This window comes from Anomaloglossus baeobatrachus, chromosome 1 (assembly GCF_048569485.1).
Source record: "Anomaloglossus baeobatrachus isolate aAnoBae1 chromosome 1, aAnoBae1.hap1, whole genome shotgun sequence".
Taxonomy (NCBI): Eukaryota; Metazoa; Chordata; class Amphibia; order Anura; family Aromobatidae; genus Anomaloglossus; species Anomaloglossus baeobatrachus.
In genome coordinates, this window is record NC_134353.1 from 874621828 (window position 1) to 874645657 (window position 23830).

The window sequence follows — 23830 nt, forward strand, 5'->3', positions numbered from 1 at the left end:
TATTAATAGGTGTTGACTTCGTTTTACACTTAATGAACCAAAGATAGATCATTCGTCACTAACGCTTCAGTGTTGGCTTTCTAATGAGTTTCCTTAGCTTTTTATTTGATGGCCTATATTAGGATAGCCTATTACTGTACGATTGGTGGAGGTCTGACCGTTAGGACCCATGCTGATCGTCAGGATGATTCAGCATAGCCCATTCTAGTTAATAGGCTGAACTGCTGCACACTCTGATGGACATCACTGTCTATGGATAAATAATGACGTTCTGCTGCATTGTCCACAGGTCGAAGAGAAGTAAACCTTTTGCAAAGCTGGCTGTGGTCTAAAGACTATGGGCGCAATGGCAGCCACGGCTCTAAAGGCCCAGTCACACACAACGACTTACCAGCGATCCCGAAAACGATGCGACCTGATAGGGATCGCTGGTAAGTCGCTGGGAGATCGCAGGTGAGATGTCACACAGACAGATCTTACCAGCAATGCAGGAACAATACAGGTCGCAGTAACGACCTGTATAACGATCTCAGCAGTCACTGTGACCTTGTCACACAGTGTCAAACACAGCGATGTGTCCTGCCCAGCAGGACATCGCCTTTGAAGAAAATGACCTGGACCATTCTGCAACGACTAGAGATCTCACAGCAGGGGCCTGATCGCTGGTAGGTGTCACACATAACGAGATCGCTAATGGGATCGCTACTGCGTCACAGAAACCGTGACTCAGCTGCGATCTCGCTAGCGATCTCGTTATGTGTGACGGTACCTTAAGAGATGCAGACTTTTTCCAGCATGAGCACTGGTTACGTTGATCTCATTGATGTGTTTTATTAAGTACTTCATTGCTTGCCAGTTTGAAGTACATAGAAGGCCAGGCACGAGATTGGTAATTAGAGTAAAGCAATCATTCCATTACTCTTGTTAGTGTCACAGGGGCCTCAATTAAACCATTGTTCTCCCAGCCACTAGTCCCATTATGTGGATGGGGATTGTAAACCGGCGTCTCAGAAGCAGTCCCAGGTGAAGAGTTCAGCCTCAGGAGAATACCTTCACCAATACATAATTAGCATTATTGGGGTGTTTCCTGGGGGTCAGCTTAGGGAATTTAGGACACCGACGAAGGGATAGGAGGCTGTTGCCAGCTGGAGCTGGATACATCTTCTATGGTTGTGGTATTTGTCATCTTCAGGAGTATAAGCAGTGACTGCAAACTATAATGGTGGGAATATTAAAAGTTGGGAGACCGTGGGTATCACTTGGTAATGGGGCAGTGGAACCACCGGTCCTAGTTTGGGATCTTGTGGATTGTGGGCATCTTGTCTTGGCAATCTACCTGGAGTTGCTGTAAGACCGTGGATGGAAGAATAAAAATAATTGCATTTTTAACCTGCCTAGGTGATTAATACAATCTACAACCTCAGATCTTCACAAATCGTGGCAGCAGTGTGGTCACCCATCTCTGGACATCTTACCAGGGAAAGTTCTTACCAGTAATCTGTAATGGATCGCTATTGTCAGCAGTGTGAGCCTTGTTCACACAGGACGATAAATCGCTCATGATAGAGCTTCGCAAAACATCATTTCACCTGATGAACAAGCAAAATGCAGCCTGCTGGCACCGAAAGATAATCGTGACAAGGGTGTTATTAAGACCGCTTGTTCACAATTATCTATCGTTGTAAATGCCCCCTTAACCAATATAGTAAATGCAAAAGATATAGCCCTATTAATTCTATTTGATTAATTAATTATTCCACATTATAATCCTATGTTCAAAATTGGAATAAACAAGATATTATATAAGGCCAGACAGCTGCAATATTACTGCTGCCAACCTGCAACTAGATGAAAATGCCATAAATAACATTATTACTGTTAATTACCAGCTAAATGGAGATCTTCTAATGTATATATTCATCTACCCCACAAGAACCGAGAGGTGGAAACTGCGCTATGTAGATGATTTAAAGGGGACTATATAATATTTTTACTATGGATCTAAGAACTAGTAGGCAGTTGTTAACTACCTGCCTGTTGAGTTTGGCGCAGATCTCTGCCAGCACAGAGAGGTCACACACCGCTCCTGCCGGCGATTCAGCGGCTTCCACTGTCGACATGTTGACAGAGCAGTGGCTTCACTTCTGCTAAAATCTGTTGATGGGGCGTGACTGCCGATATGTTGATTGACAGCCAGCTCCCTGCTGCTTAACTGTGGGAAGCTGGCTGTCATTCAACAGGATTTCAGTAGTCACGTCCCATCAACAGAGGAGCCCAGAAGAAGAGATGTTCTGCTGATATGAAGCAGTTGAAATGCTATAAGGAATGGTTGGTTACCACTCTGAGTCTGCACCGTGTGCAACAAAAAGATAGTTAACAGCAATCTCTTTAAAACACTGAATATACAAGTCATTTTCATTGCAGCTATTCTGCTCTCATGTAGAATCACTCACGTCACCTACACCTCAAAATCTTTAGAATTTGCCCTTTTCTTACCGTTGACTCTGCAAAAACTGTTATTCATTCTCACCTGGACTACTGTAATTCTCTACTAATCGGTTTCCCTCTTACTAAACTATCCCCTCTCCAATCCATCCTGAATGCAGCAGCCAGGATCATATTCCTCTCCAACAACTGCACAGATGCCTCTACCCTGTGCCAGTCATTGCACTGGTTGTCCATCCACTACAGAGTTGATTATAAACTTATCACTCATCTACAAATCGCTCCACAGTTCTGCACTGCCCTATATCTCCTCACTCATCTGTCTATAACCCTACCTGTGCCCTCCTTTCCGCTAATAACCTAAGACTGATATCATCTATAATCTGAACCTCACACCTCAGTCTCTAAAGGCCCCGTTACACATCGATTTATCGTGAGATCGCACCTGCCCCCATCTTTTGTACGTCACGGGCAATTAGTTGCCCGTGGCGCACAAAGTCGTTTACCCCCGTCACACGTACTTACCTCCCTCAAGACATCACTGTGGTCGGCGAACATCCTCTTCCTGAGAAGGGAGGGACGTTCGGCGTCACAGCGACGTCACACAGCGGCCGCCCAATAGAAGCGGAGGGGCGGAGATGAGCGGGACATAACATCCCGCCCACCTCCTCCTTTCCGCATTGCTGGCGGGACACAGGTAAGCTGTGTTCGTCGTTCCCGATGTGTGACACGGAGCGATGTGTGCTGCCTCAAGAACGACGAACAACCGGCGCACAGAAGGAGGAACGACATTATGAAAATGAACGACGTGTCAACGAGCAACAATAAGGTGAGTATTTTTGCTCGTTCACAGTCGTTCGGAGGTATCACACGCTACGACATCTCTAACGATGCCGGATGTGCGTCATGAATTCCGTGACCCCCGAGGACATATCGTTAGATATATCGTAGCGTGTGACGGGCCTTAAGACTTCTCGCGAGCTGCGCCAATTCTCTGGAATGCCCTACCCAAATCTGATCAATTGCCAATACCCACAGTTTTAAACGTGCCCGAAAAACGCATTTCTTTAAACTGGCCTATCATCTCATCTCACTTAATCCAATTTTCCTTTACAAAATCTTCTTATACTGATAGCCGGATCATACAATACAAGCACTTTTTACCATGGGCGACACAATGGCTCAGTGGTTAGCACTGCCGTCTTGGAGCGCTGGGTCCTGAGTTCAATTCCTACCAAGGACAACATCTGCAAGGAGTTTGCATGTTCTCCCCGTGTTTGTGTGGGTTTCCTCTGGGTTTTCTGGTTTCCTTCCACACTCCAAAGACATACAGAAAGGGACTATAGATTGTGAGCCCCAATGGGGACAGGGTTGCTGATGTATGTAAAGCGCTGTGGAATTACTAGCGCTATATAAGTGAATAAATATTATTCATATTATTATTTACCTTTTGTGCCTTTTATTTCCACATAGACTGTAAGCTTACAAGCAGGAACCTCACTCCTCTTGGTATCTGTTGAATTGTGTTACTCTGTAATGTTTTCCCTGTACATGTATTCTCTGAATTGTAAAGTGCTGTGGAATATGTTGGCGCCATAAGAATATTATTATATTAACTATTAAGCATATAAAAGGTGGTGGACCTGCGGTAACCTTCGCCACTCAAATACAGTGGAAACTTGCTTAACAGGAACAATCCGTTCTGGGACTGTGCTTGTAAACCAAGTTACTCGTTCAGCAAAGCAAGATTTCCCATAGGAAATCATTGCAATGCAGACAATTCGTTCCACAACTTGTTAAATGTCCCATCCTGGTCCCCTATTGTGCCATTCCACACATGCACAAGCACGCACAAACTCACACAACCTCACAAGCACGCATGCACACGCACATATTATATGCTCACCTTACCTTCCGCTCCATCGTCGGTCTCCTGGGACTTGCTGTTCTCCGGTACAAGCTGTGTATCAGGTTACCATAACGACGAGGGAGGAACTTCCGCTCCCAGCGTGCTGACGTCAAAGGCAGAGCCGCTAGCCTCTGATTGGCCAGCTCGCTGCCTTTGAGTAGCGGTGACAGGAAGTTCCTGCTTCGTCGCTATGGATTCCGATGCACAGCCTGGAGTGGAGCGGAGCGGCGAACTACAGGACCCAGGAGGCCGGCGATGAAACGGAAGGTACACATATTATATGCTCACCTTACCTTCCATTCCACCGCCGGCCTCATGGTACTTGTAGTTCGCCGCGAGGACGTCGCGATGTACCCAGGAACTACAAGAACCATGAGACCGGCGATGGAACGGAAGGTAAAGTGAGCATAATACTGTATGTGTGTGCGTGCGTGCGTGCATGTGTGTGTTTGTGCGTACATGTGTGTGTTTGTGTGGACTGCAAGTGCGGGTCAGAGCGCGGTGGATGTACGGAACCGGAAGTGTGTGCGGTGAGTATTTTGCTCATACAGCAAAGCTTTCTCGTAAACCAGGTTACAAATTTACAGGAAGCTTTGCTTGTTAAGCGAAATTCTCGTTAAGTGGGTTACTCGTTAAGCGAGGTTCCACTGTACAAATACAGAGGAAGCTATTTAAAACCTATAGTCTATGCACAGGGAGTAGAGATGATCGGACCCGTGGAAATTCGGTTCGGCAGGTTCATCTAGACTTTATCTAAAGTTTGTTTTGGGAATTGGACTTGACCTGAACCCCAAAGGAAGTCACTAATTGGGCAGTTCGGGTCTCCGCACACAAGCAGCCATAAACAGATCACTTCCGAGGGCAGGCTTTTTCCAGTTTTTTTTTTGGTGCAAACTACATCTGATGATGCCATTGCTACCCCCAGTGAGAGTCGATCAAACACTGCAAGCAGCTCACACTGGGCTGAGCACAGAGTGTGCCTGAGCACCGAGTGTGGCTGAGCACCGCATGTGCCTGAGCACCGAGTGTGCCTGAGCACAGAGTGTGCCTGAGCACAGAGTGTGCCTGAGCACAGAGTGTGCCTGAGCACAGAGTGTGCCTGAGCACAGAGTGTGCCTGAGCACAGAGATGCTCATACGCAAAGCACAAGATCTCCGAATCCAAACTCTGTTTTTGTTTTATTTTTGTAAAGTCTGTGTTTGGTACGAACATTGAACCTCGGCTTCGCTCATCTCTAACAGGGAAGCGTCTAATTGGCTCCAAGGTTTTTTCTGCAGCAGGACAATGAGCACAAACATACAGCCAATATCGTTAAGGCCAAGAAACTCGGACGATTTCCATCCATATACTCATCTATGTGCCATCCGATGTCAGTTTCTACATTCGTGTGCGATCCGTTTTTACATCTACTTTCAAAACTGAAGACGATCAAACACAGTTTCCTTGGTTAATAGGGGAAATGTATCTATAAAAATCAAAAAAGTCACATGGATGTTCTGTGTGTGATCCAATATTGTGTATTTTTTGCACACCGATAGACTTGAATGGCCAAGTCTCATCTGGGAATCTAAAGAGAATAGCGCATCCTATAATTTTCTCTTAGCCAATTCTCAGTCCATGTGAAGAAACCGGTCATATGAACAACTCTATTACACTGATCAGTGTGCTGTGCGATTTTTACTTGAAGGCCTAAAGCCTGCTTTACACCCTACGATCCAGCATACGATATCATATGCGATCGTAACCGCCCCATCGTATGTGTGGCACGTTCAATTTGCTGAACGTACCGCACAAACGAGTATCCCCCGTCACACGTACTTACCCGTCCATACGACCTCGATGTGGGCAGCGAACGTCCACTTCTTGGAGTGGGAGGGACGTTCGGCATCACATCGACGTCACGTGGCAGCCGACCAATAGAAGCGGAGGGGCGGAGATGAGCGGGATGTAAACATCCCGCCCACCTCCTTCCTTCCGCATTACCGGTGGGAGCTGTGGACGGAGGTAAGCTGTCGTTCAATGTTCCCGGGGTGTCACACACTGCGATGTGTGCTGCCTCGGGAACATTGCACAACCGCACGTTCAATTCATGAGAAATGAACGACGTGCATGAGATGAACGGATTTTCGTTCAATCGCAATCGCACGTACCTGTCACACACTACAATGTACCTTACGATGCCGGATGTGCGTCACTTACGACGTGACCCCGCCGACACATCGTAAGATATATTGTAGCGTGTAAAGCGTGCTTAAGACACACGGGGAGAAAAACGGTGAGAGTGGAATGCGATTAAAAAAAAAAAAAACAAACGCATTCCACTCGGACCAATATTATCCTATGGTACGCGAGAGCAGTGCGAGAATCGCAATTGCCGGCAACAGAGGAGATAGAGAGATAATCCCTCCCTCACCTCCACAGCGCCTGCCCTCCCCTCTGTAGCTGTGGTCTGATCACATGATCAGACCACAGTCGCATGACACTCGGCTCACGCTGTGCTGCCAGCGTGAGCCGAGTGTCATGCGAGGATTGCACTAATCCCCGTGTGGCCTCGACCGAACAGTACAAATCCGTATGAGATGCTTTTGTGAACGAGCCCCAAGAAACATCTTCAATGTAAAGAAAAACAAGGAGTCCTGAAAGTGATGATCCGGCCGCCGAGCCCTGATCTCAGCATCATTAAGTTTGTCTGGGATAACATGAAGAGACAGAACACACAGAGGATATGTGGTTAGTTCTCCAAGATGTTTGGAACAACCTCCCTGCTAAGCTCCTTTTAAATGCAACCAGTCACGCCAAAAACATATCTGTAGATATGGGGTTAATCTGCAGGCTAAAGGTCAGTGCACACATTGCGATTTTGTCATGTTTTTTTTCCCTATGCAGATTTGTCACAAAACCTGAAGGATTTCCTTGTCCCAGCAAAGTGAATAAGATCCCTGAAGTCTCATGCACACGTTGCTTATTTTTTTTCTTTGCAAGAAAATAAAATTTGCAGCATGTCAAGTCTTTCAGGACTTTTGTTGCAGATTTCACGCTTCTAAACGCATTTGTATTTGATCCTGCATTTTTCCTGTCACACATCAGTATTTGCTGCGTGTTCTTCTGTTTAAAATCATGAATGTGTGAACAGATCCTAATAGTGTTCTAAAGCGACACAGTGTAAACCCGCTCCGGCACTGACTGACAGCCGTCTTTGCAGTGTATCAGTGCTGACCGGCTGTCAGTCAGTGCACTGCTGGTGACGCAGTTACAGCAGCCGCTCACTGTATACTGAGCTGTGAATGAAGCAGTGCCTCTATGACTGAAAGCCAGAAGTTGCCGGGAGGAATAAAGTGAATATTGTCCTGGTAGCCGGGCTTCCAGTGCGGTGGTCACACAGAATTTTAGCGCTATTAACCTGCAGATTAACCCCATATCTGCAAAGACAGGTTGCCTTTAAAAACTGTATGTATGTATGTATGTATGTATGTATGTATGTATGTATGTATGTATGTATATATATATATATATATATATATATAGACACACATATTTTACACACACACACATAGAACCATAATGTAATGAACAAAGTAATAGTTGGTCATTTCAATTCCTTACAAAATGTGGTTTTCCCTTACATCGCAGGTATGCATGGCGCCCATTACAGCAGCCCAGCAGTGTGTGCAACTGGCTACCGACTGGACGACACGGGTGTTGTTAACCCCTTTTTGGTAGTTGTGGGTTTTATATAATCCCATCATACATGTTTCTATATGAAGTGTTTCTATGGCGGCATTATAGCCCATGAACAGAGCTTCGGCATTTAGCACAAAGAGGGCTTGTAATCCACTAATGACTGCAGTCAATCACTGGCGGATGGCAGTACTGACAGCTGTCCAATGTCGCTGTCAGCTTGGCAGTAACAGGACGACTCTGTGCTCCAGGCTGCTAGTTAAAGACCGCACCAAACTGTGCCTGACACCTGGGAGGATTTTCAGATTGGAAATTTCAGTTTGAAGCCATAGAGGCCGTTCCAGCATTCACAGATTGCATAAAAGCTGCAGTTAGCAGAGGCCATGAATAAAACCTTTAGGAAGTAAAATGCTTATCTCACTCCAGTGATGTACAGTCCGAACCTAGTTATACACTGGGCAGTGCCCACAGAGTGACCTCCGGCAACACTATACCTGGTTCTCAAAAATACAAAGTGTTTTGTTAGCCAAAATCATCAGTCCCATTTCCTGAAAGACATACAGTGTGCCCACCCATATTCTGTCCACCGCCATTAACTTGAGAACGGCTGCAGCTAAAGGCATAGAAGTGGTGTCTAGGTATAGTAAAGTAGCCATGCGCTAAGCAATGAAACCACCTATAGCACCACCTGGTGGAAAATAACGGAGATAGCATTTTTATCTTGAAAACGGAACAAGATAGAGAAAAAAAAAGTGAATTACAAAGTTGTAGGGCATCATCAATTCAATACAAATCCACAATCGAAGCTGCTTGAGGTGTAGTGTGATGTTTCCACAATCAGTGATGGTTTGGGGAGCCATGTCACCTGCTGGTGCAGATCTACCGTCAAGACCAAAGTGAGCGCAGCCGTCTAGCAGGAAATTTTAGAGCACTTCATGCTTCCCTGTGCTGACAAGCTTTTTGGAGATGTAAATGTCATTTTCCAGCAGGACTTGGCACAGGTCCACACTGCCAAAAGTATCAATACCTGGTTTACTAACCACAGTATCACTGTGCTTAATTGAATTGCAAACTTGCCTGACCTAAACCCCATAGAGAATCTATGGGGTATTGTCAAGAGAAAGATGAGAGACACCAGACCCAACAATGCAGATGAGCTGAAGGCTGCTATCAAAGCAACCTGGGCTTCCATAACACCTCAGCAGTGCCACAGGCTGATCGCCTCCATGTTACGCCGCATTGATGCAGTAATTCATGCAAAAGCAGTCACGACCATGTATTTAGGGCATTTACTGTACAGACAACGGATGGTGAATGTGCCCTAACACTCAGGAGAAGAAAGAGAAATGATACACTGGGGGACAATTAATAAACACAATTTGCCAAATATCAGCCATTATTATGTTTCAAAAACAGAAATCTTGGGAAAGCTGCAACGTTACCAAAAACAGTCCGCATGAAACCAATCCCCTGCAATCACAGATATCTATTCCCTTACCGATCAGCGACATTAAATTCGGAAATTCGGTGGTGATTGGGAATGGGGCTCAAGTGATATCACAACCTTGCGCGAGTCCTGGGAGAGCTAGTGACGGCAGGAGAGGTGAGTATCAGATTGTTTTTAAAATTTCAACAGGGTGTCCATTGAGTATGGGAAGGGGTTGTTCTAGTACTTGAAAACTTTAATTATAAACACCAAATATCCATCTTGGGGTTTATATGTAGGGAAGACTGGACAAACGTTTAGTGCAAGCATGAATTGTCATGAAAAAAGGATAAATCAATCAGTGGCCAAACATTTTTGCAGCTCTGATCACAGCATTATGAGAATATTAGTACTGAAAGATAACTTCAAATCTCGGAAAGACAGAAGGGTCTGGGATACAAACTTATGACAACCTGTGACACTCAGCGTACGGAGGAATGTGTCACATAGATTTACAGAAACACAGCTCTACTACATGCACATATACATACACACTATTTATAACCACATCTTGCAGGTCCTTCCAGGCACTGACTGATCACATGACCTGAAATCGGGTGGAAGGTCCTTGAGCTGCTCAGCTTGTGCAGCCTCCATTCATTTCCCGGTAGCTTCCTCTCCCACATAGATCAGTGTGTAGCAGGAGGAGAGAGTCGCTCTCTTCGTGATCGGGAAGGACGAGGTGTCTGTGTTCTCCTCTATCACAAGAAGCTGCCTCTGAATGAAAAGGCCATGTGCACACGATCAGTATATGGTGAGAGTTTTTTACCGCAGTATTTGTATTCAAAAGCAGGAGTGGGGCAATCAGAGGAAAATAGAAACACGGCACCACCTCTTGGATTTATCACCCATTCCTGGCTTTGGCTACAAATACTGAGGTAAAAAATAGTGATGAGTGAACTGTTTGGTGCTCAGTAAGTGAAATTTGCATTTTGATGCTCAGCACTCGTTTACTGAGAATAATGGAAGTCAATAGGGAACTTGAGCATTTTTCTGGAAAATTTTTCGAAAAAACGCTCGAGTTCGCAATAGATTTCCATTATATTGTGTAAAAAAGTAACAAGCACCCGATCATCAAAATGCTGTTAAGGGGGCTTTACACGCTACGATATCGTTAATGTTTTATCGTCGGGGTCACGTTGTTAGTGACGCACATCTGGCGTCATTAACGATATCGCAGCGTGTGACACTTACCAGCGACCTTAAGCGACCTCAAAAATGGTGAAAATCGTTCACCATGGAGACGTCGTCCCAAAACCAAAAATCGGTAATGGTTGATTATCGATGTGGTTCGTCGTTCCTGAGGCAGCACACATCGCTGTGTGTGACACCGCAGGAGCGAGGAACGTCTCCTTACCTGCCGCCGGCCGCAATGCAGAAGGAAGGAGGTGGGCGGGATGTTACGTCCCGCTCATCTCCACCCCTCCACTTTGATTGGCCGGCCGCTTAGTGACGTCGCGGTGACGTCGCTGTGATGCCGAACGTCCCTCCCCCTTGAAGGAGGGATTGTTTGGCAGTCACAGCGACGACGCCGAGCAGGTAAGTATGTGTGACGCTGCAGTAGCGATAATGTTCGCTGCGGTAGCGATCACACCAAATCGCATGCACAACGGGGGCGCGTGCTTTTGCGTACGATATCGCTAGCAATATCGTAGCGTGTAAAGCCCGCTTTACACTTCCAGAGCATCAAGTTCACTCATCACTAGTACAAATACTCAAATACTCAACGTGTGCACGTGGCCTAATTCACATACACTTTAACAATAGTTTTTATTGTTAAAAATGGGTCTATAGCCCGAAAAATACAGAAATGTCCGATTGTGGTCTGAATCAAAGATGAAAATGATCCGTACAAGTCTATGGGTCCGTAAAGATCACAGACAATAACATAGATGGCATCAGAGTGTACTCAGCATGCCATCCATTATTAGAAATAGAAATCGGGGGAGGGGAAGGTTTGTAATTTTTTTTAATTGTTAGCAAACAAGAAATTTAGTTATAGTAAAAACTGACATACGGATCAAACATTAATGAGAATTGGATCCAAAACACACACACACAAACATAATAAAATTGGTCTATTTTTTGTATACAAGAATAATCACTGATCTCTAAATTAGCATTATGAGAAGGAAAGGAAAGCGGACAGCATCAGAATCAGGTGCCATGAGCATAACCTGATTCCGTCTCTGTATCTAGTAGCAGAGATAAAGGGATCTATAGAAAACGTATTTCTAAAGATCCTTTATGATATGCTAATGAGGCCAGCGACTAGTTGCAAGTGTGTTAGTTCCTGCGCTCATTCGTTAGTATGCCCACAAGGACGTCCTAACATGCTAATCAATGCAGCATCATCAGCGGTGAGATGTGTACCTGTGTCCGCTGATCAGAAGTCCCGGCATTTCCAGACAATGTGCACTAGACCTCTCAGAAGCCAGGATGCAAACACCCAGCGTTATACTGCGCATGACCGGAAGTGCCAGGCATTCAGGTCAGCGGTCACACCAAACACAGGTACATGTGTCACCGCTGGTGATGCTGCATTGAATAGTATGTTAGCATGCCCCTGTGGGTGTGATAATATGGTATGAGGGTGGAATGAGCGCAGGAACTAACGCCCTTGTGACCAGTCACTGGACTCATTCGCATATAATAATAATAATAATAATAATAATAATTGTATTCATTTATATAGCGCTATTAATTCCACAGTGCTTTACATACATTGGCAACACTGTTCCCATTGGGGCTCACAATCTAGGTTCCCTATCAGTATGTCTTTGGAGTGTGGGAGGAAACCGGAGATCCCGGAGGAAACCCACACAAACACGGGGAGAACATACAAACTCCTTGCAGATGGTGTCCTTGGTGGGATTTGAACCCAGGACCCCAGCGCTGCAAGACTGCAGTGCTAACCACTGAGCCACCGTGCCGCCCATATCATAAAGACTCTTTAGAAATACTTTTTCTAAAGATCCCTTTATCTATGCTAGTGTATACAGGGACGGTTAGGCAGGGATTAGTAATATGCCCCCAGAACTACTCATGGTTCTGGCTGCATATTGCACCTGACAGGTGCCCTTTAAATAAAGCAGTTTTGATTTTTAAACTTCCTGCTATTGATATCTTTAGGTGGGGACTACATGTGATTTTGGTGCGTTTTTGCTGTGTAAATGCACCAAAAATGTATATGCCTCATTTACCTACAGATTTTCAGCATCTAATTCAAGTCTATGGGCAAAATCCACACAGAAAACAAAACCCGCAAATTAAATTGACATGTTGCGTATTGGAAAAATAAACCACAGGTGAGTTTAAAGGGAACCAATCACCACGATTTCATACAAAAGCTAAAGCCAGTGCTATACTGGCACTATCAGGCTGATTCTATACATACCTGTAGTGGTCAGCTCGGATGTTTAGGTTTTGAAATCCAAGAAAGTAAAGTTTATAAAATTGGCAGCTTCTTGAGTGACAGCAGCTGGGGATCAGATAATATCTGGGGGGGGGTATTCATAGTTAGCCCCTCCCCCTGTTTGATTGTATAATACTTATACAAATTCTACTTTTCAGTAGCCGGGCCTGAGTGAGATCACACCCATGTGACCAGAAAGGGTGGGGCCTCAGCCAATAAAGCTGATACCAGGAAGCAACATTTTTAAATTTGCTGAGGCCCCGCCCCTTCTGGTCACATGGGTATGACCTCACACAGGTCCTGCTGCTGAAAAGTTAAAGGGTGATTGGTTCCTTTAAAATAGCATAAGAAAGAAGCACAGTGGACAGGAGATTTCTATTCATCCCTTCCACTTTGCTTGTAATGTAAAATTCTGCATGCAGCGAAAATACGCAGCCTCAAAAACGAGACTTCTAGTGTTAAAGGGAACCTGTCAAATTTCCCCCAACACTTTTAAACTGCGTCTATGAACATTTAGGTTCAGCTATTACAGTAATGTTTTATTACTTTCTACAACTGCATAATTTTGATCAACTTTTATAAACCAGTTGGCTGTACGTTATTGACCCAGGGCTAGTCTGGATTCAGTAGCTGCACTCGCACCTTTCAACTAGATATATTATTTTATTTTACTTTGCTTATTTGCATGAATTCTGGGCTATTTTGCAAATAAGACATAGAATTGTTTGGTTTTTGAAGGGAATCTGTCAGGGCAGAATTCCCCATACAAGTAACAGTAAAAGCCGTGTGTTCGTGAGACAAGATGCCCCAAGCAGTGAAAGAAGAAATAACACTATAATGCACTGCGCACCGCTTGGCTAAAGTAATTGGTGCAGCGCCGGCGTCCCTGCAAGGAGGCCAACATACTCACTGCCACGGCCGGGTCACGTCCTCCCCCACAGTTGTCCACCAGTGCTGCTGCCTCCTTCCTCTCCCAGGGCCTATGCATGCACCCCTAGTCTCCCGGGAGTGTGCTTAGGGCGCACACACACCAGCCCTCATCTTAAAGGGCCAGCGACTATTTCCAGGAAATGCCTCTCATCCTATGGCTAACAGGCATTATGTATTTAAGGCACCCTCTCATTAGGGGAGGTGCATGTGCAACACCTTTAGTCAGTCAGTCTTCAGTCTGCTAGCTAGTAGTCTGTGTCCTTCACGTGTACCTGCCTTCCCATATCTATCTGTCACTGCCGTGCCCACCACACCCGTCCACATCTGTTGTTCTGTCTGCTTCAGATATCCCACCTGTACCAGCCTGCACCTGTGCCTATACCTGAGTCTGTCTCCTGTCCTGGGGGTCAGCTGCCAGTCTCAGTCACTGCCCTCGGAGTGGTACCTGGTGTCTGCCTTGTCTTAAGCGCTTAGTTAAGCCCCTCCCACCAACGGGTAAGCCTGGGTCCCTCCTGTGGTCCAGTGAGTTCACTAACCCTGCTCGCTGCCCCTACACCAGCTGGAAGAGATACAATTGGGGTGGGGCACAGCGCTGAGCAGTCATGCCCATTGTGCAGTAGCCCGACTTCCCGTACAGCACATTCACCATCAGAGTGGGACGTCATTATGCATCAACAATGATTACATGCAGACAATACACCGCATTTGGTGATTCTGGAGGAACAGGAGACTAATCACTGCAGATACAGAGAATGGCTACAACCTAAGTATCTATCTATTCACAACAGCAGGAGGGCAGGAAAGTGATAAACTGAAGGATTACTGTCAGCTGTGAGACAATGTCGCCCCCGTGTGGCGAGATCCAAGTACTGTTCTGCTTCCTACAAAACTAAACAAGTCATAGTGCAGCATAGGACAGTGTATTCTTGCGGAATAACAAAGGGGTTTTCTGTTCATTTTCTTTTAGCTGATAGGCTTTAAAGGGTTAAAAACAAAACAGGTTCACTCACTGGTCGCTGCTCCAGTGCTGGCTGTCTGCTGATGATCTAGTGCATGTAACCGCTGCAGCCAATCAATCACTGTCACTGATGGCTTTTGCCACATACAATGTAGAGACACTGAGCCCAGTAATTGGCTGCAGTGGTCACATGCATGGTGGTCATGAAGTCACCACACTAAAGGTAAAGAGCCGGCGCTGGAGCAGGGACCAGTGAGTAAACCCTGTCTCAATTTTTTAACCTTGACGTCTATGGAAAGACCCTTAATGATCCAGGTACACATTCTGGATGCGGTTTCGTGCATCCTCTGCCCCAGAAGTAATGCTTCCTGTGTGACCCTGCATTTGGAGCCCTCCATTGAAACTGCGGGCAGAGGACGTGACTAGTGGGCCAGGAAAACAGCATTTTAAACTGTGAGTCACATCTTAGTACAGTCATTTGGGCAAAGCTCTCCATGACATTCACAGCTCTGCTATTTCAGTAATTCTGTTAAGTGCATCACTAAGATGACCACTGCAGACAATCACTGGCAATGATGTCTGCATGTATAGTGCATGACCAAGGAGGCGAGTGATCAGCTGTAGCAGTCATGTCAGACCCCCCCTGCACATCATTAGGCTAATGACTGATCTCTGTACCATGTGCTGTCACCTACTGAACATCCGCAGCGCCTCCGTGACCTGTCTCTCCACCCCCGCCAGCCTGTCCATCCTGCACGGTGACTGCTGCAGCGGTCACATGCCAAAATGTCTTTTCCAGGCAGATTCCATTTGGAATCCGCCAGCAAAAGCGCTTGTGCCATAATAGATAAGGTGTGAATGAGACCAGACCATAGACCCTTCCCCCCCCCCCCCCCCCCCCAATCAGTGGAACGTCCTCGCATATGTAGAGCCGGATCTGATGAGCATAAGAAAATTGACTGCGTTTCATGCAGAAAATTCGGGACGATTGTGTGACATCAGGTAAACTTTAAAATGTTGATGTATAAAAACTGGTCAAATAGTTTTGTCATAACAATATTCCCTACACAGATGATCCCTATGGGAGCCGATCCCATAAAGTCCCCCACCTTCCTCCCCAGTGTTCATCACAGAATACATACAGATTATAAGCCACGGTGCTGTTCACCCGTCCATGGTTTTTGTGTATGGGGTGCCAAAACCAAGGATATGTCATTTTTTTAACCCGAGTCACGGATCAAACTCATGAATATCACGGACATGGACAGTACAGGGACGCCATTCATGTGCAACCTGTTTTTAACAATGTAATTTGTAGGAGAAGCTTTGGAAATTATTTATTTAGTTGCGCATGCGGGAAAAATTAGTGATGATAAAAAACAAAAAAAAAAAAAAAAGATGTTCTAAACATCGACGAAAACGCAATAATAAACAAAGATGAAAATCAGTCCCTTTTTTGCCCTGTATATAAAGATAAACGAATGTCTGAATTTGGCCCATGGCCTCTTTTTGAAGTCAATTTATACATATTTTAGCTGTGGTTTACACCCAAAAAAAACCCCCACAACATAGTACAACAGGACATAGATGCCCTCCGTCCACTTTTGCTGTCTACCACGTGTTCAAAATTTTTATGTAAATTGGATTATTAAGTGTTCAAGTTGTAATTTTTTGTTTTCCAAATAACCTCATGGATGGTCTGGGGTCTCAGGGTCTTTGGTTCACTGAAATCAACCTCAAACACTTGTGATAATTAGTGCCAGGGGATCCCAATTACAGAAAAACTGATTCAGGCTACTTTCACACATCCGGTTTGAGCACTGCGGCTCACTCCGGCTGTGAAACCTATGCAACAGATGCGGCGAAAACTCCGCATCCTTTGCATAAATTTTTACATGCGGCCCGTCCGTTTTTTTCCGGTTGCGGCACGCTACTGAGCATGCGCAGTGAAAGAAACCGCATGCGGCGGCCGGATGCTTTTTTTCCGCATCCGGCCTCCATAGGTATGCATTGAAAAATGCGCCGCAGCGGCCGGATGCGGCACGATGCGTTTTTTTTGCCGGAGCAAAAAACGTTGCAGACAACGTTCCATCCAGCCGCGGCATCGGCTAAATCTGCCGCATGTGGCAAAACCCGGACCGAACGCAAGCCCATGCGGCACAATACGGCACTAATGTAAGTCTATGCAAAAAAAACGCACCCGGCGGCAAAAAAAAGCGGTTGCGGTTTTACTGCAGAGCACCGTATTGTGCCGCAGAGCAAAAAACGGATGTGTGAAAGTAGCCTAAGGCCTCTTTCTCACGTCAGTGATTCTGGTACGTATGTGCTAGTTTTTATATGTACCAGAATCATGGACATACGCAGACCCATTATAATCAATGGGTCTGCGCACACATCAGTTATTTTTCATTGACCGTGTCTCTGTGCAGCATACACACGTGTCCGTGTGCTCCGCAGGGAGACATGTCTGTTTTTTTTCTGGCGTCACTGATGTCCCACGCAGTGGTGGGATCAGTGAAACCCGTACTAGAAAAACACAGACATTGAAAATAAAAAGCTTTTTATACTCCCCTTCTCCAGCGCTGCTTGTCTCCGGCCTCTGCTGTCTGCTGCTTCAGAGCCGGCTGCTTATTCTCATGCATATTCATGTATGCAGGCACAGCCGACCCGGAAGTAGCTGCAGAAGGGGCAGAAACGCAGCAGGGGCAGAAACACAGCAGAGCCGAAGCGTTCAGCACCACGGACAGCAGGAACGGAGACAGGTGAGTTCACGGATGACAGATTACGTATCACGGATTGCACATGGACAACCCACGTGTGCCGAGAATCACGGCACACGGAGGGACATATGCGTTTTTAACAAGGCAGTGAAAAACGTCTGTTTTTCACTGAGGTGAAACAGGCCTAAGAGGAATGTTCCACGTTATTACGCATCCACAGGATTCACGCAATATGGGAAATAAAAAAGCGTGAAATACCTTGGGCAAGGTATGAAACCAAATATTTCATGAAAACATAGGCATGATCAATAGAGATGAGCGAATCCGAGGTTCGGTGTTTGGACCAAACACAGACTTTCCAAAAAACAAACACCTAAAACAGAGTTCTGGTGCTTTATATTTACTGACCACTTGGTCGAGCATCGCTGTGTTCGGGTACGCTCGGTGCTCAGCCTAGTGCCAGATGCTGCAGTGTCTGATCGGCTCCCACTGGGGGTAACAAGAGAGTGATCAGATGTGGTGTGCACACAAAAAAATAAAGAAAAACCCTGCCCACCCTTCTTCCAGAAATGATCTGCTTATGGGTGGCTGTATGTGGATGGAGACCCGAACTGCCCAATTAGTGACTTCCATTGGGGTTCTGGTCAAGTCTGGTCCCAAACCGAACTTTATCTAAAAGTCCGGCAGAATCCACCGAACCAAACTTCCACGGGTCTGCTCATCTCTAGTGATCACCCTATTTTGAAGTCATTTGGGGCTGATACACAGCACAGATGGGTTTGTGCAGATAAAGGCATAATGAGGAGTGTTGCTGCCAGACAAAATCATCAGCTTAAGAGAGCAGCTTCTAAAATACCAACACAAGGCAGTAATCAGGTATTTGAAGCTCCTGGTGCCTCTGGAGTCCAGTGAACCTCAAGGTGAAGGATCCCAGAGGTTGCAGATGTGCAAAAAACTACTGTTTTGCCACCCTTAAACAGTGCTCACAAGCAGAAACAGTTACAGGGGGCAGGAGAGATTGGATACTAATCAGTTATTTCTTATCGTCATTTTTAAAATTGGCAGTAAGGAAGAAGGCCCTTTAACAACCACCGTGCCCACGTTGCGTTGTGTCCCTGCAGAAATCTCTGCAGCGATTTGAACAGCATATGTGCGCTTCAAATTGCTGCAGAAACACTGCATAATGAAAAGCCGATTTCATGCGCTCTGGATGCAGCCCGCACCATAGGCAGAGCGGGGGCTGCATCCAAAGCGCATGAAAGAAGTGACATGTTGCTTTTTAGAACGCAGCGATTTGGCAGCATGCAAATCGCTGAGTTCTAAAACGCAACGTGACCGTGGATTATACACAATCTTCATAGATTGTGCAGGGGACGCAGGACGCATGCAGTTATGCTGCGGTGCAGAACGCAGCGTAACTGCATGCAATACATACACGTGGGCACGGAGCCTTAATTTGTTTTTGCGCTTGATAGGAGTTAACAGTCTGGTAAGCGACCACTGACTGACGTAACTATGGACATTTTCCTGGCTGGATGTGACACTGGATGGATCATTAAGTTTACCATGAGGCCATCAAAGAGACTGTGACTGCTGTGGGGGGGGGCGAACCCATAGGCTGAAAAATTCTGATCAATATTACCGTATTTTTCGGAGTAGAAGACATACTTTTTAATAAGAAAAATTTCTGGTAAAAAGTGTGCGTGTCTGGAGGGAGCTTCCTGTGATTGAGGAGAACGCCACATCCTACCCGATCACAGAGAACTGACCTCTCTTCTCCTGCCACACACTGATCTATGTGATCGCTGCAGGGCAGGAGAGGAGGCTGCAGGAGCTGAGCATCTGAAGGACATTCCACATGAGTAACACAGGACCTTTCAGATCATGTGACTGATCACAATCTGAAAGGTCCTTCAGTTAATCGAGTATTAGGTCTCAGCTTCCGTTCAGGTGTATGTGTGTGTTAGGGCACGCTCACACGAGCGTGAAAATCCGACGAGTGCAATGCAAGAAGATCTCGCATTGCACTTTGACCAATGTTCGTGAATGAGGGAGAGCAGATGGTCAGCTTTTCTCGCAACATGCTGCGATTTTCTGCAAGAGCCGTATCACTCGCACCTATTCAAGTGAATGGGTGCGAGAGATACATCGGACTGCTCTCGGATGTTATCCCAGTGCAGTGCGATATACGCACAGGCTGACAATGGAGGAGATGGGAGTATTAACCCCTCCCTCTCCTCCGCAGCACCTGCCCTCTGCTGCGCACCTGTGACCCGATCGCAAGATCGTACCACAGTCGCAGGACACCCGGCTCACGCTCACAGCAGAGCCCGAGCCGGGGGTCATTAGCATCTCGCATCCAATGCCACACACTTGTGTGAGTCCAGCCTAAGTGTAACTGCATGTAGCAGAGCGGTGTCTGAGTGGAAATGTGCATGTAGCAGAGCTGTGTATGCAAGTGTAATTGTGTATGTAGAAGATTCAGTCCTTGGCCCTCTTCTTTTCTCCCTCTACACTGCCCCAATTGGACAGACCATTAGCAAATTTGGCTTCCAGTACCATCTTCATACACCTCATCCCCTGAGCTCACCCCCGCTGTACTCCAGAACACCAGTGGCTGTCTGTCTGCAGTTTCCACCATCATGTCTGCTCTCTATCTGAAGCTTAACCTTTCCAAAACTGAACTTCTTTTTCCTCCGTCTTCCAACCTTCCTAATCCTGACATCTCCCTGTCTGTGTGTGGCCCCACAATAACTCCTAGGCAGCAGGCTTGTTGTCTGCATGTTATACTTTACACTGATCTCTCCTTCACCTTCTATAATACAATCCCTCGCACGCTCCTGTCTCTTGCACGTCAAGAACATCTCTAGAATCCGCCCCTTTCTCACCAAGGAAACTACAAAAATCCTCACTATGGCCCTGATCCACTCCCGCCTTCACTACTGTAACTCTCTATTAATTGGTCTCCCCCTAACTAGACTCTCTCCTCTACAGTCCATCCTTAATGCAGCAGCCAGGGTCACCTATCTGGCTAACCGCTACTTGGACATTTCCGCTCTGTGCCAAGCATTGCACTGGCTGCCCATATGTAACCAGATCCAATTCAAATTGCTTCTTCTCACCCACAAAGCTCTTCACAACATGGCACCTCCCTACATCTCCACCCTCATCTCTGTCTATCACCTCACCCATTCTCTACGTTGTGCAAATGACTTTCAACTAACAGCCACACTAATCTGAACCTCCCACTCCCAGCACCAAGACTTCTCCCGAGCTGCACCAGTCCTCTCAAATGCTCTACCCCAAGAAAACCAGGACGAATCACAACTTACTCAGCTTCACACGCTCCCTAAAAACACATCTTTTTAGGATGGCCTTTCACACTCCCTAATCGAATGCAATTCACATAGAGGCCCTCCACTATCTCACACAACATAATTCTCCATCAAACGCGACTGCACCCAAAAGCATCACAAAGACTGGCTGATGACTGGTTCATGCAGCCTTTATCTATCCCCCATTTCTTTGAGATGGCTGGACCGTCGTTGTAAATAAGCACCTGTACCTTGTCCTTCTCCTCCCACCTCATTGTAGATTGTAAGCTCTTATGGGCAGGATTGTCTTTATTTTTGCCTTAATAATGCTATCTTCTATAACTGTCACTTGCCTGTATATGAACCTCTGAACTGTAAAGCGCTGCAGAATGTTGGCGATATAAAAATAAAGATTATTATTATAGCAGAGGTGTGTATGTAAGTGTAACAGTGCGTGTAACAGAGCAGTGACGTCACTCAGGTGATTTGCGGTCACAGGTGGATGACTATAGCTGTGGCCGCAGCTAACCTTAGTGACATCACCGCTGATCGCACGGCTCAGTTCAGTCGCTGCCTAACAGCGTGTGGTCATGTTCTATGGCGATCTCTGTGAGCGTCAGATGTAGAAGTGCTGGAAGCGTCATGGGACCTCGTGTGGATTAAGTCGGACGTAGAGGGGTGTTTTGAGGGTTAATAAAGTGGTGAAAGGGTGTTTTTTTTGTCTTTCAAATAAAGGATTTTTTTTGTGTTTATTTACTTTCACTTACAGATTAGTGATGGGGGGCTCAGATGCCTCCCATTACTAATCTAGGGCTTAGTGGCAGCTGTGCGCTGCCATTAACTCCTTATTACCCTGATTGCCACCGCACCAGGGCAACCTGAAGAGCCAAGTCCAGCGCCAGAATTGGTGCATCTAATGACGGCTGTGGGCTGCTATTGTTAGAATGGAAAGGGCCAAATAATCATGGCCCTTCCCACCTTAATATTATCAGACACCAGTTGTCTGCTGTACCTTAACTGGTTTTAGAAAAAGGGGGGGACCCCACGTTTTTTTTTTTTTTTAGTAAATCTCTTATTTTTTTATAACCAGCCAAGGTACAGCAGACAGATGAGGGTTGCAGCCTGCAGCTGTTCCTGTGCTAGATAAGAAAAATGGGGGGACCCCATGACAATTTTTTACCAAAACATAATTTTAAAAAACAGCTGGTCAAGCTAGCTATCCCTCTATCAAGCTAGTCTGTTATTTCTAGCAATTATCCTATCCCATTTTGTTTCTCCTTTACAATATAAATTGGCACAAACGCGGCAAAACATCATGCATTTTTTGGACCACAAGCTGCGTTTTCTGTGACCACAGGAATAAAGATGCACTCAGAAAAAGCTGCAGCATGTGCATATAGCCTAACATGTATGGTTACCAGTAGCAGCTAATCAAAACCTTATCATATACATCGTTTATAAATCACACTGCTCCTATTATTCATGCTTTAGAGGACCACAAAGATTCGCAGCACTGTGGCCCAGTGGCCAGGTAGGTAGCCCTGCCAGCCTCCACGTACCTGCCGCCACCCCTGGCTCCACGTATTAATAGTAAGCCTGGTGCAATATGACCCACTAATCAGAAGAGGTGCTGGGGATGCTGGCAGGGCTCCGGTCTGGTGGCCACAGACTACTGTCGTGGCCAATGGACCAGGGTCATTGCGATTAACTATATCAGCTTTAAATAGAATCTGTCAGCAGGTTTTATCTATGTAATCTGACAGCAGCACGATGTAGGGGCAGAGAGCCTGATTCCTGCGATGTCAGTTAGTGGTCAGTATGCTGCTGTTTTGATACCACGATCAGGACACACCGGAGGCAAAGTGACAAATCATCAGAGAATACCCACAGAATAAAGTGTCACGGATGAAATGCTCAGTGGGATTGTGGCCTTGTTGCCCTTAGCAACCAGAGACCAGGTTTTATTAGTGCAGATCATAAGCTCAGGTCGGTTGCTACAGGCAACAACACCCCCTCCCCAGTATGTGAGTATATTAGTTCTCAGTTTGGCTACTGTGGAGGCAGCCATTACCTGTCCATGTTTTCTGCTCAGGAATATAATAATACTTGTTTCCGAACTGGTCGGTGCCCATGAGGTGCCTCACTGTCCCCAGTGTCCTCTGCAGCAGGGAGCGCAGCTTGTCCATGATGTGCGCGGAGTAAACAAGGAAGACAGAAAGGAGCGTGCTCTACCGGCACAAGTCCGAACAACGTGATTGGCTCTCGTAAGTAGTATAACCTCGCCTCTACCAGCAATACCCAATCACATGCCAGCCTTCTCAGAACATGGTCCAATACATCCCTGCCTCCTTCAAGAATAGCCAATCACAACGCTGTTTCATCCAATCCTATCCACTCACGACCTCCTCCCTTTGCCATCATTGCCAATCACAGCTCTGCGTTCTCACATCACAGCAAATCACGCCTCCGCCTGTACTTATACTACCGTACTACGGTACAAGGCCTGCCTCAGCCCCGCCTCATTCTCAGACACAGCTCCGCCTCCGCCGGCTACTTGTCCTGAACACTAGAGGGAATAATTGCCTAACAACCACCTGTCTTCTCACTGAGTGGCCGCCGCCATTTTGTAGAAGCTCAAATGCGGCTGTCATTAGTGAAAATTATAATGAGCATGCGCAGCAGAAACTGTCAAATATGCAGAGCTGAAGAGGTCCCACAAAGCTGCATTTTGACCATATCAGACTCATACCATTAACCCCTTAAGGGTTTTGCATCTACATCTCCATATGTTTTTTGTGGGATACTTTATAGATGTGAATGGTGCCATGTATTTTATCCTTCAATGAACTGGAAAATGCGGGAAAAGTCCAAGTGAGGAGAATTGGTGGAAAAAAAAGTGATTCCTCCCATTGTGAGGTAGATGTGACCCGGTGACTTCTTGAGTTTTTGTTTTAGAATGTTTTTATGCTTTTTTT

The 23830-nt window shown here is 46.1% G+C and overlaps 1 protein-coding gene across 1 annotated transcript in view; it reads right to left on the bottom strand.

Annotated features, from left to right (window-relative positions):
• The window catches only part of NDUFAF2 (NADH:ubiquinone oxidoreductase complex assembly factor 2), a 115144-nt gene extending 92043 nt beyond the window's left edge, over positions 1 to 23101 (bottom strand). The window contains exon 1 of the mRNA XM_075342561.1: positions 22927 to 23101. Within this exon, the coding sequence (XP_075198676.1) occupies positions 22927 to 23041 (115 nt within the window). The 5' untranslated portion in view covers positions 23042 to 23101. The remainder of the gene's footprint in view (positions 1 to 22926) is intronic.
• Between the last annotated feature and the right edge of the window lie 729 nt (positions 23102 to 23830).